This window comes from Schistocerca nitens, chromosome 7, assembly GCF_023898315.1.
Source record: "Schistocerca nitens isolate TAMUIC-IGC-003100 chromosome 7, iqSchNite1.1, whole genome shotgun sequence".
Taxonomy (NCBI): domain Eukaryota; kingdom Metazoa; phylum Arthropoda; class Insecta; order Orthoptera; family Acrididae; genus Schistocerca; species Schistocerca nitens.
The window spans coordinates 337,416,488-337,432,306 of record NC_064620.1 but is presented as its reverse complement, the minus strand read 5'-3'; the positions used below and the strand labels follow the sequence as shown (position 1 = coordinate 337,432,306).

The 15,819-nt window shown below is 39.9% G+C and overlaps 1 protein-coding gene across 1 annotated transcript in view; it reads right to left on the bottom strand.

Annotated features, from left to right (window-relative positions):
• Positions 1-6,207: 6,207 nt before the first annotated feature.
• Positions 6,208-15,819, bottom strand: part of LOC126195136 (ubiquitin thioesterase otubain-like) — a 47,917-nt gene continuing 38,305 nt past the window's right edge. Inside the window, exons 5-6 of the mRNA XM_049933634.1 lie at positions 12,700-12,903; positions 6,208-6,620 (exon numbers count right to left, since the gene is read on the bottom strand). Of these exons, the coding sequence (XP_049789591.1) occupies positions 6,423-6,620; positions 12,700-12,903 (402 nt within the window). The 3' untranslated portion in view covers positions 6,208-6,422. The remainder of the gene's footprint in view (positions 6,621-12,699; positions 12,904-15,819) is intronic.

Genomic DNA, 15,819 nt, shown 5'->3' with positions numbered 1-15,819 from the left:
GTGGCACAACTTGACTAGAAGAAGGGATCGGTTGGTAGGACATGTTTTGAGGCATCAAGGGATCACAAATTTAGCATTGGAGGGCAGCGTGGAGGGTAAAAATCGTAGAGGGAGACCAAGAGACGAATACACTAAGCAGATTCAGAAGGATGTAGGCTGCAGTAGGTACTGGGAGATGAAGAAGATTGCACAGGATAGAGTAGCATGGAGAGCTGCATCAAACCAGTCTCAGGACTGAAGACCACAACAACAATAGCCTTTACATACAACCAGAGTTCTTTGGGTTCTGTGAAAGATAACTTGACAGTATTCTGCTACGGTAGTCATTGAAGGCATGATGCATTGCTCCCTTGACAGTCAAATGTGTTTCATTCAGCCAATCAGCATATCTCTACCTATAGCCCTGCACTCTGTTTTACACCTATTATGCAGTAATCTGTTTCTTCATATGTTTCTTTACAGTGACTGTACACCATGGTGGTTCCCTCCCATTATGAACTGTTCTGTAGGGTACATATCTATTCAGTGCATGGTCAACTATTCTTTTAAATTTGAGCCAGAGTTCCTCTATATTCTCCTGGCCTGTGCTGGAAGTTTAAATTCCTTATTGAGATATGACACTACTCCTCCTCGATTATGTATGTATAGTGACAAACTTGTGCCCTCTTTCTATCGTTTTGATACTTCTCAAGTGAGCTGACCATCTGTGCTCTCTTTGATGGATGTAAGTGCTACTTGTCTGTCACTGTCCCATCATGAGTAATTTTGGTTAGATTTGGTTTCCCTGGAATCCCACATCAGTTAGGGAAATAAAGGTCAACTCAGGCAGTGTCCTGCTAACCTGTGAACGTTTACAGGTTTGTGAAATATTTGGCCACTTGACAGACATGTCACACGTACAACATGTTTTAATAATAATGGAAATGCCTGGGTGCAACAATACATAATACAAGGAAACGGCAACCGCTCATCTATAGCGGTCTGACGTGTGGAGCTCAGAAACATGTAACAAACACTATTCACACTAGCCATCTGGCTTTTTATAGTAAAAGTACGCACATTCACTAACACAACCACAGACACCCAAAGACATACTCCTGTGGCAACGGCAGGATTTATTTTTGATTATCGATTACTGAAATCAGTTTCCTGGTCCTAAGAAATTGGGGACAGGGTAGCATTGGACACAGAGAGGGGATAGCAGGAAAGAGGCAGGTCTTTCGACAGAGGAATCAGTGGCTGCACAAGTCAAAAGTACACAGGATAGAGCATTAAACAGATACAGAAATACGGGGAGGGGGCACAGAAGTTGGAGATGAAGTGGGTGACAGAGAGAGGAGAGAGCAAGGGAGATGTGTGGGATACCTCCCACACTCTTCTTTTTACCTACTTCCCGAACACTTCTACTTTTACCTACTTACCAAACTTCATAAACCTAACCCCTTAGGTCTCCCTACCCTACTGGTTGTTCCATTGTGGCTGGCCAGAATGCTCTACCTGAATGAACATCTGCCTTTGTTGACACACTTAAAGAGTGTTGTCCGTAGCCTCCCATACTAAATTCAAGACACTGTTCACTTTCTTCACTGCCTCTCCACAGTTCCTATCCTGTTAACACCAGACTCCTAGTTGGTCACTGTGCATGTGATGTCCATATACACCAACCTTACCCCATACCATGGTTTACAGTGAAGGAACACTACCTTTCACATCATCATCCTGATTCCAAACCCATCACCTCTTTCCTAACCCTCCTAACACACACTGCCCCACAAATATTTCAATTTTCGAAGCCCAAATTTATAAACAAATCAGTGGTACTGCCATGGCACCATACTATGCCAACTTATTTATGGACCATCTGAAGGGATCCTTGCTATCCAATCAACACCTAAAACCCATTGTCTGGTTCAGAGATACTGATGACATTTTTATGACCTGGAGTCATGGCAAAGACAACCTTTACTCTTCCCCCCATAACCTCAACAACTACTCCAAAACCCACTTCACTTGGCCCTTCTCAACTCGATGCGCCACCTTCTTAGATGCAAACCTCCACCTCTCAGGTGGCTCCATAGCTATGTCTGTTAACAGTGAGTGCATCAACCACGAGCAGTACCTTCACTTTGATAGCTGTTGCCCATTCCATTTCAGACAATCTCTTCCTTACAGCCTTGCCAGCTGCGACACTGCACCTGCAGTGGAAAACAGGAATTGTCAAAATATACCAATAATCGTATCAGAGCCTTTATTAACAGACAATAACCTACACAGTTCATCAATAAACAGATCTCCCGTGCTGCCTACTTCTTTGACAAAAGTTACCCTGTTAGTCACTAGCAGCACTTTTCTGATCAGCCAGTATCAACCTGGCCTTGAAAAGCTTAACCACATCCTTCACCAGCGCTTCAACTACCTCTTGTTGAGGCCCGAGATGAATACCCTATCCAAAATCCTACCCAGATCACCCACAGTCGTGTTCTGCTGCCCACTCAGCTTACAGAATATCCTTATCCATCACTATTCCAATCCTGCACAACCCATGGGTCAGTCCCTTGTCGTTGACCCAGGTACAAGACCTGTCCCATACATCCACCCATCACCTTCTACTGCATTACGTTCACAAGCATTTCATGCCTAATAAATGACAGCCATGTTACAATCAACTCCCTCTCTACTTTTCTATTCTTTTATCCCCCCCCCCACTCCCTCCACCCCTCTCTCTCTTTTCTCTCTTTTATGCTCTATCCTCTGTACTCCATCTAGTTGTGCAGCCACTAAGACATCTATCAGAAGACCTCCTTCTTTCCCGTAACCCCTTCCTTATGTCCTTTACACCCAGTGCTAAAGTCAATGCAAGAAGTGCTTTGTCTGCATTGGTAGCCATTACCACTAGTGTCAAAATACTTCATGACAGGTACAGCATCTGCTTCAGAAGTGATGTTAAATTGCCAACCTTTTTTCGCATGTGTACAGGCTTGTCGGACAAATTCATGGATAGAAAAGAACGAATTTAACAAACAAGTTTGATTGTGTATGGGGCCCTTTATACATCTGCACTGTGGCAGGTCTCCACAGATTGTCCTCTAGCAAATTTTTCGCCTCAACAACTATCCACTCCATCATCATGCAGTACACCTTGAGGTTAGGGTTGGTTGTTTTTTTTTTTTTTTCTTCTTTTTTTTATACGGAGGTTTGTACCCACCTCACAACTCAAGTGGGTAAGCCAAGAGCCTTTTCTCCGAAAAACAATGTTCTGTTGTCACACCTAACAATGGTTTCTGAAGAATGCTCAGAGTTTATCATAGAAGAGGGCCAACAGCACTGATCAGCCCCCATCTTGTGAATCTTGTGTTCATCATGCTCTTTCCTAACCTTGCTCGTGGATCTTCCTAAGAGAAAAAAAAAAAAAACACTCAGTCCCTCCATCCTTAAAGTATGGGACAAAAGTTCGGCCTCTGCTGATGCCTGTCTGACTTGGATGGCCTGACCATTTGCTACACTACCACTGCCATAGCCCTCAGCTTCACTGAGGCACACAAACCCTTTGCATGGCATTGAAGGTTCTTATGGTAAAGTGGGTATCCCCAAATTTGGTTGAGATGGGGGAATCATCCAGAAACTAGATAAACCCTTTTAGTTCCTAATCTGTGAAGTTGATAGACCAGACACTGCCCTCAGGCCCCCTACGTGTTAACGCAGATACTTCTTGTTATTTTACTATAACAGTATAGAACTCTTGTTGACTGCCAGTCGTGCAACACTGTAACACTTCTAAATACTCTCACAGTTGTTGGGAATATGACCTAACTACTATACTTATTAAATACTATTACAGAATGTAAGAACCGTACACAAATAAAACTATTTCACTTTATGGTCAAGATCTGCAATCAAATGATGGCTTTATTTTTGTGGTGATGATGTGTAGTACCATGGAAGAACATTAAGTGAAAGTTAGGTGATTCTATTTTCAGAATTTCTTTTCACTGTCTTTTACTGCTTTTGGAGAGTGTTTCTGAAAATGAAAGAATTCAGAATCAGAAAATCTACTTGGAGAGGAAAAAGGGTGTTCTTTGGATTTGTAAGAAGTCCCCTGGAAAAAACACAACTTCTTCAAACAGGTACAAATGACTTTTTGTTTTAAAACCTCCTACTCACCAATCTTTGATTACTTTTTGTTCTTTTGTGAGTGAGATGCTGCTAAAAATAAACTGATACTACACTTTTCTCACAATGTAAACAAATTGCTTCTAAAGAACACGTGAGCGAGCTCACCTGCAAAATATGGGTCAGTAGGATACATTCCCATTTCATATAATGGCCTAATGCAGACAGTATGCTCTCAACAACTGGAAAGTAGATTACCGTATTTACTCGAATCTAAGCCGCACCTGAAAAATGAGACCCGAAATCAAGGGAAAAAAATTTTCCCGAATCTAAGCCGCACCTGAAATTTGAGACTCTAAATTCAAGGGGGAGAGAAAAGTTTTAGGCTGCACCTCCAAATCGAAACAAAGTTGGTCCATTGTAATATGAGACACAATTTATGTCGAATGAATGACGATACAGCTAAAGTAGTTTGGTTCGAGTCGTAAGCTTAGCAGTTAAGCTTTACCAGGTAGCCATTGCTATGCATCAGACGCTCCGTCCGTATTTATATGGGTACCCTTCCTTTTTCACGTGCTTCGTCTGGTTTGAATTGATTGCTTATTTTACTTTGATCTGATAAGTGCCGTTCTCTTTGTTATAGGTGTTTATGTCACTCTAAGCTGAAAATGCATTACTGTACTGTGTCACGCATTGTTTGTCGCATTCCGATAATGAGTGTTTACGGCCTGTCGCCGCTCGCGGCATGGTTTGCCTTTGTGCACACTAGCGCTGCTTTTTTTTAAAAAGAGAGAGGAATTGTCTCATTAGCAAAACAATGACAAGAGACTGCTATTTGTTGTTACTTACACTGCTGCTTTTTTTGATAATGATCAACAAGAAGCAAGTAATAGACTGTGTATGATAGAAGATGTTCTGAACAAGAGTTTAGCAAAAATTTTTCTGCGTTTGAAAACCTTTGCAGACGCCTCTTTAGTACATTACATTCTGTATAGAAATTAAGAGTCATCTTAGATTTAAAAATCTAGTCAATTGTCGTGCTTCATTTCTGACTGTATCACTCTTAGGCATAAGAATAATACAAATATGAACATGACATGATATGTATATTCTTCCGCGTTTTCTGTTGTCTCACTCTAGTTTCATAGTTTATTAGGCAGACAGGATTTAAATGAGATAGCAGCAAACACGAAATAATACATGGCAAAATGTTTATATTCATATTATTCATATGGTGAAGAGAATACTGCATCTGATTCACAATTCATAAAAGTTCCTGTTAGCAACCATCTATTCTCACAAGTAGCAAAAAATTCAGAACGTAGAGTTGGCCATATTGACAAACATCCCAAACAGTCTTCCCAGTTGGATTTTTGTAGTACATTGAAATGCTGCTACATTCGAAGATGAACAATATGGGATTTGTATTTACATTGTTGGATAATGTATGAAAATGCAGTGGTCGAAACTCGGGGCGGAGAAAAAAAAGCTTGTCTTTCACCTTTTTTTTTAATTTACTTACGCAGAGGTTTTGGCGCCAGTATTTATCTTTTTGACTGCAAAGCATGTCTGTGTAGTGCTACATATAATCGACGGCAGAAATTAGTTGTGGCAGCACCTACCAACATTTTTCAGAACTTCCGCTTACTTTGCACTCAATTCTAAGCTGCAGGCGGTTTTTTGGATTACAAAAACCAGAAAAAAGTGCAGTTTAGATTCGAGTAAATACGGTATGACAGAAACATGAGGTCAAACTGAAATTTCACTATTTCATATTGCTGATTCATAAAGTGCAAGATGCTCAGCTCTCTCGGCCATGTTAATAAATGTGAGATCAGGGAGAAAATAATTATGAAATTTAAGCCCACAATAAACACTTATTTATAGGCAGTAGTGGCATTTCCTCTCTTATTAATAATCATATTGATACTAATGTGTGTCATCCATGAGATTTGATCATTGGTGTCAAGAACAGATACAATTTTGAAACTGTGTTTTTACAGTCATTAATTTGGCATTCAAGTTGCTCTGTGTACATGTAAGTCACGAAAGTCATTTCAGAAGAGGAGCAGTCAAGATGTATAGTTAATACAGGAGTAACAATACAGAAAATTTTATTAAAAATTTATTTTAATGTACATAGCAACTTAATACAAATTTTCTGTAGAACACACTTTGGAATACAGAAATATCCAAAATGCTTGTACAGCACAGTTGGTGCTCCAGTGACAAAATTTGTATGAAAATAAAAACGGTGCACAAAAGAACATCATACTTCAAGCCCCTTTTAGCATACGATTAGCCAGCTGCGCTCATGGATACAATATATCATAGTGACCTGGTCGGTACAAAAGATGAACAGCTGGGCTGCACCCTTCTGGAAAATCATGAGCAATCACCTCCACTCCCTCTCCTCTGTCCATGCATCTTACACGAATACCTATGTCCAAAGCTGAGCTAAGGGCTATGATATGGATGTGGTCACTCTCCTTATACATAGGTTCCACTTCCTAAAAAATAATCAAAAAATAATTTCTTCTATTATACAGGTATAACATTTCCATAACATAAGTAAGGGGGAAAAAATTCACAAATTTAAAGTCTGCACAAAACGATAAATAGATTTAATCATCTTACATACGCATTTATGAAAACTTTGGACCATCTCTCACCTTTACAACAGTTCTTATTTGTCTAAGAATTGCGTTACATGAATTATGAAATTTGGCGTAACTTTTTGTAGGATAGGTTACTAAAGCAATTGTAATAACAACAAAATTTTACACATAATGGATGTTATTAAAAAATCCTTGACGACGACATAAAATGGCCAATGAGGGAAACAGCATCCTATACTGGTGCTACCTGTGGTACATATAATGAGGTGACAAAAGTCATGGGATACCTCCCAATACCTTATCAGACCTTTTGCCCAGCATTGTGCAGCAGCTCAACATGGCATGGACTCAACAAGTTGTTGGAAGTCCCCTGCAGAAACACTGAGCCAAGCTGCCACTTACAGCCATTCATAATTGTGAAAGTGTTGCTGGTGCAGGATTCTGGAACTGACCTCTCAATTACGTGCCATAACTGTTTGATGGGATTCATGCAAGGTGTCCTGAGTGGCCAAGTCATTCACTTCATTGGTCCAGAATCTTCTTTAAACCAATTGTGGCCTGGTTTGGGAACATGAAGTCCATGAATGGCTGCAAATAATCTCCAAGTAGCCGAACATAACTGTTTCCAGTCAATGATCGGTTCAGTTGGACCAGACGACACAATTCATTCAGCCCACACAATTGCCACTAACAGCTTGCCCAATGCTTTATTCACAATGTGGGTCCAGTACTTTGTGGAGCCTGCACCACATTCGAACCCAACCATCAACTCTTACCAACTAAAATAAGGACTCATCTGACCAGGCCACAGTTTTCCAGTTGTATAGGGTCCAACCAATATGGTCATGAGCCCAGGAGAGGCACTGTGTTGTCTGTGGTAAGAGGTAATCCCTGAAGTGTGGTGTTCTCGGCACTCTCTCAACACTGTGGATCTCGGAATATTGAATTCCCTAACAATTTGCAAAATGGATCTAGCTTCAACTACAATTCCTCATTCAAAGTCTGTTAATTCCCATCATGCAGCTCTTAATCACATTGGAAAACCATTTCACATGAATCACCCTAGTGCAAATGAGATCTCCACCAATGCACTGACCTTTTATACCTCGAGTACACAATACTACCACCATCTGTAAATGTGCATACCACTATCAGATAGCTTTTATCGCCTCAGTGTATTTTAAAGTGTGAATTTAGGTGCACAAATCCATCTTTATGATTATAAATATTATTTCTTGTTGCACAGAGGCTTCGTCATTTCAGTCTCCATATAGGCATCATAGATGTTTGAGACTTGGAAAGATCTCTGTAATCATATAGTTTCATTTGATTAATACTGCTACACCTGGGTTTATACAGTCTAAGAGCCTCTGCAATGCTGTTCTAGTGCCTGGGAGGCATAGTGATTAGTGCATGTGCCTAGTGAGATATACACTCAGGTTTTCATCTAGGCCATAGTACAAATTTTCATTTGTCGCTTTGGTCTGCATATATACAACTAACAGACAGTGTCAGATTCAATGAATGGAATTCCATTTTAAAATCTCTTAATAGCTATTTCTATCTGTTGCATGTATGGTTCCACAGCCACTGAGAACTTATTGAGGGAAGTTATTGTTCTGTGTAGGGTGATTTAAATTTAGAAATACATACCTTATATCACGCTTCTTTGCTATTAGTTAATTTGAACCCCTACAGTATTGTAAAGCTACGTGTAGTGAAACACATGACAAAATTTACAGTAGCTTCAAGAATGGAAAATAATATCTTACATACATTACTGTGGAGGAAGCACCATCAAGTGCTATCCCTAATAACGGTTATTTATGAATGTGGTGGCAATAGGCATAGCCAGCATACACATTAACAGTTAGTACAATTCACATAAAAAAGTAAAAATATGATTTATGTTTGCCATTACCGTCAAATGATGTTACAACTTACTTTCACACATATGAATTTCATATGCGGAATGATGAAATCAAATTCTTTTGAAGGTCTTTATTGCTGTGCCAACATAAACCACATTAATATCCAATAGTTCACATTTCAAATAAAACTGGACATGACATGGTCAATGTCTAAAAATCAAATGGCATACGTGTCAGCAAATATGACTCCACAACTGTGTCATCAGAGACATAGAAAAGTAGCTTAAACCAAAGAAAAATATTTGGTCAAGATCATTACTACAGACGTCTAAACTAAAGTTATGCAGGAAATCTTGAATGTACCTACACCTGAGACACGGGGCTTTTAAATTTTTTTTTTGAGCCATAATGTGGGGTATGTAAGAGCTCCTTATTACACGTGTGAGGGAGCGAAGAGACAGCCAAAACACAATAAAAACAAATGTTGATGGTGTTAGGACAGCAACCAGCCACAAATTTACTTTGAGTTCCTTTATTCAAAGGAAACCGTTACCGGTTTCGAATCATTGCGATTCATCATCAGACGGTTTACACGCTTTCTTTCTACATTTGGTGTGTTTTTATAGATTAATTGTCCTAAAATATAAATAAAACATAATTACAAACACGCCACACACAGATGGTTGCGTTGCAGATTTTCGTTGCAACGCAACCATCTGTGTGTGGCGTGTTTTTAATTATGTTTTATTTATATTTTAGGACAATTAATCTATAAAAACACACCAAATGTAGAAAGAAAGCGTGTAAACCGTCTGATGATGAATCGCAACGATTCGAAACCGGTAACGGTTTCCTTTGAATAAAGGAACTCAAAGTAAATTTGTGGCTGGTTGCTGTCCTAACACCATCAACATTTGTCTTCAAAAACAGCCACGGTCTCCAACATGTCATCATATGACAAAATTGCATTACAATAAAAACATCCCTCAGTCACAAAACTGCCACAAAACTTGTAAATTAGCATCTCTTAAAACAGTAGTACAACATGTAAGGCTTTATAAACATGTATTTATTTCCTTTGTTTCAGCTATCTGTCATATTCACTGACATGTATTCCATTTGATTTTTCGATGGCAACAACGTCACGTCTAGTTTTATTTGAAATGTGAACTAATGAATTTTAATGTGGTTCACGACGTTGGCACAGTGACAAAGACCCGCATGAGCGTTTGATTTTATCATTTTACGAACGGATTTCACATCTGTGAAAGTAAATTGTAATGTCATTTGATAGTAATACCAAATATAATTCATATTTTTACTTTTTTATGTAAATCTTGCTAACTAGTGAGGTATATGTAGATTGTGCCCATTACCACCACATTCATAAGTAATCTTTGTCAGGGTTAGGATTAGATGGTGCTTCCTCCACTATAATATGTGGAAGGTAAGATAAGTGATTACAATTTTTCACTGTGACAGAGGTGTGAAGAAAGTTTATATCTAGCTTTCTGACTATATTTTCTATTCTTAAAGCTGTTGTAAGTTTTGTCATTCGCTTCACTACCAGGTAGCTTGAAAATTATCTAACAGCGAAAAAGCCCAAAATAAAGTGTTTATTTAAAAAATAAGAACAGTCTAGGGAGACAATGACTTCCCTCAATAGAGCTATTGTCTATTGAAGGGCTTTTTAAAATATAAAAGAGGTGATATTTCAAAAATTTCTTACTGCCCCTCTTAATTATTAAACACACATCATGTAGACCAAAGTGCATACTGTACTATTATTCACACGATCTATGCTAATGGAGCCTATCTGGAGATCTAGAAGTTATGTATGTTCTTTAAAGCATCTGCGCATACAAACAAATATTCGCGCCATCCCCGTGCTGCAAAGATTTGTAGGGAGGCATGATTATCTGAGTAAGATTGTTGAAGAGAAAACTATGATTTTTCTTACATAACTCATTTGTCTTTTTCCACCGATCTCTGTGTCTGTCAGTCTTCTGAGCTGATGAAAGACATATGCAATTGAGTCGTCTCAGTATTGTGTAAAGTTCTAACATGTGGAAGTCTCAAGTTTTCATTCTACTATCGAGCTACATCCCAATTTCCTTCTCCCAAAGTGACTGGGACTTGCATTTTAAAATTCAGCTCTTCCAAGAGGAAGTCAACTCTAAGACAGAATAACCACTGCAGCCACACTGGTACACTGGTATTGTTTTACATCGTCAGCAGAAAAGGTAAATACCAAGTCGCACACCAAAAACAAAAGGAGTTTACACTTAAGTAATGTTTCAGAATTGCACAACATTCTTAACAAGCATGTATCTATACCTGCATGTGTTTCTGGGCATCCAATTCCTGGTGCAGCTAGACGTGCATTAACAGTTACTGCACATCTGGAAAATCCAATTCTCTCTCTACCCAACCAGTATAAAGTATGACACTTTTGGTTGGGTTGATATTTGCTTGCTGATGGCCCATACAAATAACTGGAAGTGTTCGAATATCCAGCTAGGTTAGACTTACATGTCCAGTTTGGATTCAAGTATAGAAACTTGTGTTTTGCAAGCTACACTTTTAATGGCTGACCCACCCAGGCACAACTCACGATCCAATCTCACAGTTTACTTCTGCCAGTAACCCCTCTCTACAGTACAGGAGAGCTGGTGGCATTCATCAACCTCTAGCCTAACGATATATGAGGATCAGTTAAATGAAAACCGAACACTCACCACAACAGGACTATGGAATGATTTCATTCAAAAGTAATCACCACACCATTAAGACATTTATCTCACTACAAGACGAGACTACCAATTCCTGTTTTGTAGATTACAGTCGGCTGCTGCCTGATCCACTACTGCACCCACTCTTGCACTTCCTCATCTGACAAACTGAGGTCCACGTATGTCTCACCTCAAGTTGCCAAAGATGTAAAAATCACACAGTGATTCCAACAGCCCAATGGGAAATGCCAAAGCCAACACTGGAAACATCCCACATTTCCCCAACCAGAAATCCAAAGTTGTTCACACAAGTTCTGGTAAGCTCATGATGGCCACCTCCTTTGAGTGCAATGGGCCCTTCGCTTATCGAGTTCAATCGTGGAACCACAATTGGTGCACAGCGCTATGAAGAAACTTTGCAGAATCTGCAATGTGTCAGACATAATGCCCAGGAATGCTGTCGGAGAATCATCCTGTTGCACGATAATGCTCACCCCCACACTGCCAATCAGATGACAGCTACACTTCAGCGATTTTTAAATCTTTGGCAACCTGAAAAGAGATGTGTGAAAATCCATTTCAGTCGGGCAAGGAAGAGTGGGTGCGGCTGTGGATCCATCAACAGCAAACCATGTTTAACAAAACAGGAATTGATTGTTTTGTCTTCCAGTGGGATAAATATCTGAACGGTTCAGTGATTCTTTTTGAATGGAATCATTGGTCCTGTTGTGGCGGGTGTTCGGTTTTCATTTGACTGTTCCCTACAGAAAAAAACAGATGCAGACAAGAGCAAAACATTTTCTATCAACAAATTGCTCAAGATTAATTTCTACCATACACTGTCAGCTCTCACAATCTCTAGTATGGGCTATGAGCCATTTGACATTCACTGCTATATATAGCAATACACGTTACTATAAAGTTAGACAATGGAAACTCCAGGTTGGAATATCAACAATATTAGGGAAAGAATAGACTGTTACATGCCACAACTCATCAGGACATCTTTAAAATTGCATAAACAATATATCCATAGAATTCAAGTTACCGCCTGGAAATACAACTAGTCAAACTAGTTTAAACTTCACAAATAACACCAAAATCATTTCTGAAATACTGTCCAAGACTGTTACTGAAAATAGTCATGATCTTCAACAACAGCATAATTATCAAAGGCTTGTCTAATAAGAACATGGAAAGCTAATTATTATGGCTGCTTATTATTTAATAGGAAGTTTTCTTTTTTAATCTACGAAGTCCAGTAAATTTATATACTTTAAACTGAAGTGTAACTATGTTTCGAAATTCTGACAACACTTTACCCTTACATGTTACATTTTATAAAAGAAAAAAAAAAAATGTTCTCACCTGATGACAAAAATCAGCAATTGAACGATCTCCCTCTATAAAATGTTGGTAAAATTCTGAATCCTTCTGAAGCTGTCCAGAAGTTATTAGGCGGAGATACACTACAATATAATCTGAATAGCCTTGTTCATTAAATAGTTTATGTAAATCTTTCTGTGAAAATACATCACTGCCTTCTCCAACACGATCCAATACTTCCATGAACTGCAAGAAATGAAATTTCATAGGTAATTTAACCAAAACTAAAGCTTATACTTCAGATAAGAGTACAAAATGTCGCCATAGCATCATAAGGCATCACACAAAAACTCAAAATAATGAACAGCATGTCAAAGAACAATTGTTTTCTCCCAAGTGCTTGTCACAGATCATAGAACTCCAATTGGCGCAAAAAAAAAAAAATAACCAAAAGAGAAATTCTTTGTAATACACAAATGCCACGAAAGTGTGAATAGTCTCCCATCATGCATGCAAACTCTTATTCAAAGTTCTAAGAGTGTACTGAAACAGACAGAAGAAGATAACTTATTATCAGTATTTTATAACTGCAGGGGCTTTTCCACCTATCTTCCCACTATACACTATGTCTTATACGCATGCAGTCTATCAACTGTTGAGTGTTAACCATTTGTTTGACTGGTGGCTCTTCAAACTGAGGAGAGACCTCCAACTGCATCAGTGTTATCCCATCACGCAGGAGACCTCCAACTTTATTACTTTTACTAAAATTATTTCACCTGTTATTAACTTATACTATACTAAAGGGTGGTTTTGAAAAAAAAAGCCATAGTCGTTTTTGGTCATGGTTGTCTGAAAACCATTTTGCTCATCGAGAACAATATTCCAGGCACGATACTTGCCAGAGTCACACCCAACGAATGTCAAACAGGAACCTGCTGCATGCTCACACCTGTCTTATATGACATGAAAGATGCTGAACACAGTGAGAACTGAGCAGTCATGATGCAAAGTCAACATCCGGAAATGTGGCTCAGCACTGATGATGAAATTTGCCAGTGTGGTGACCTACAGGATACATGCACTATCTGTGATCTTGCTGCAGCTAACAAAACAGCAGTCAACACTGCCAAATACTTGGCGTCCACAGAACACAGATAGAATGATGTTGCTGTTGATTCATTTTCTTATCTTCCTGTCTGTATTTTATAAATTCTTTTTGAACATATTAAACAATGTATTTTTATTGTTATTTATTTTCTGTCTGTATTTTATTGAACCTCCTTTTAATCAATTATTTGAATGTTATTGTACTCTGTATGTTATTAATGCTCTATTATTTTTGTAATAATTTCACATCCTGGACATGTACAATAAATAAACAAACAAACCTGTTATAAACTTGGGCACCCTTTATGTTTTCTGACTTACTCGTCCCTCTTAATTGATCCTTCTTAGGCTGTGTAAACCACATGATTGGGTAATAATTTGACAGACGAGAGAGAGAGAGAGAGAGAGAGAGAGAGAGAGAGAGAGAGAGAGAGAGGCGAGGAGAGCAGAGGAGATACTTGGTTTTGTTTTGCTTTAGGGTCCAAAAAACAACTTGGGTCATATGCGTCCAAGTCAAAACTATAGAAAATGAAGACAGAGAGGAGTTAAAAAACGACTATATGTGAGTCCCAAGTGACATAAGAGAAGACAGCTAAAAACAAGCATGTGGAAAAAGGGCTAAAATAGACATCATACATAAACGGAGGTCCAAAACTATAAATTAAATGGCCTTCACCATATTGCTTTGGCGCATAAAAAGTAAAATGCGGTCGACAGCCCATGCATAATTAGGTAAAATGGCCGATAACTCTGGCGGCAAATCCAAGCGGGAGAGCCGAGAGGAGGTCGTCCAAGTCACTGCGAGAGGCTTAATACGCCGGAGCTTATTCCCGCGAAGGGAGGACCATTGGCAATGCCAAAGGAACACCACCTCCTGACAGATGGCAGCATAGGAACTTGTGGGCTGAGGTATGAGGACTGCAGCCTTGGCAGCAGTGTCAGCAGCCTCATTTCTTGGCGGACCGACATGACCAGGAACCCACAGAAACATCACACTGGCTCCACAAACAGTGATCAAGTGACAGTTTTCCTGGACCCGCTGCACTAAGAGATGGGCAGTGTACAGCGCACAACTTTGAAGGGCGCCAAGTGAGTCTGAGCAGAGGACACAACTGAAAAGTCTATGTCGCCAGATGTACTCCATGGCCTGATACAGGGCGAAGGGCTTGGCTGTAGATACTGAGCAGTGTGCCAGAAACCAATCGAAAGACACGGGTGTCAATGACGAAGGCACACCCGACCCCACAGTCAATCGGAGAGCCATCAGTGTATACAAAGGCACTATCGCAAAGTTCCATGTGAAGATCGTGAAACTGAAGGCGATAGAGCGAGGCTGGAGTAGTGTCCTTAGGAAGCAAATGAAGGCCAAGGTTAACATGGGCCGCTTCACGAAGCCAAGGTGGTGAAGAGTTCACACCCATTAGGAAAGTGGCACGTAGCGTGAAGTTAAGCTGCCGGGGCAAGAGCCGAAAGCAAACTCTACTGGAGGTAACAAAGAGGGACATGCCCATACTGGTGATCAAAGGAATCCTTGAAGGAGGCGGCATAGGATGGGTGGCAACGCATGGCAGACAAATGGCATGCATACCTGCTGAGGAGAAAGTCACAGTGGTAGGACAGCAGTAGATCAGCAGCTTCAGCATACAGACTCTCAACTGGGCTAGCAGGGCTAGTGTAAAAGGCACCTGTGGCCAAATGGATGCCACAATAGTGGATAGTGTTGAGCCGGCGTAAGAGAGATGGACATGCAGATGCATAAACAAAGCAGCCATAGTCTTGTTTTGATCGGACAAGGGACCTGTTCAAACGGAGGACGGTTGTTCGATCGGCACCCCAGGAAGTACCATTGAGGACATGTAGGACATTGAGGAACCACATACAGCGGGCTGCCAGGTAAGACACATGGGAGGACCAAGAGAGTTTCCTACCGAGCATGAGCCCCAGGAATTTCACAGTTTCAATGAACGGAAGGGCAACTGGCCCAAGATGTAAAGACTGTGGGAGAAACAAATTGCGTCACCAGAAATTCAGACAGATGGTTTTGTCAGTGGC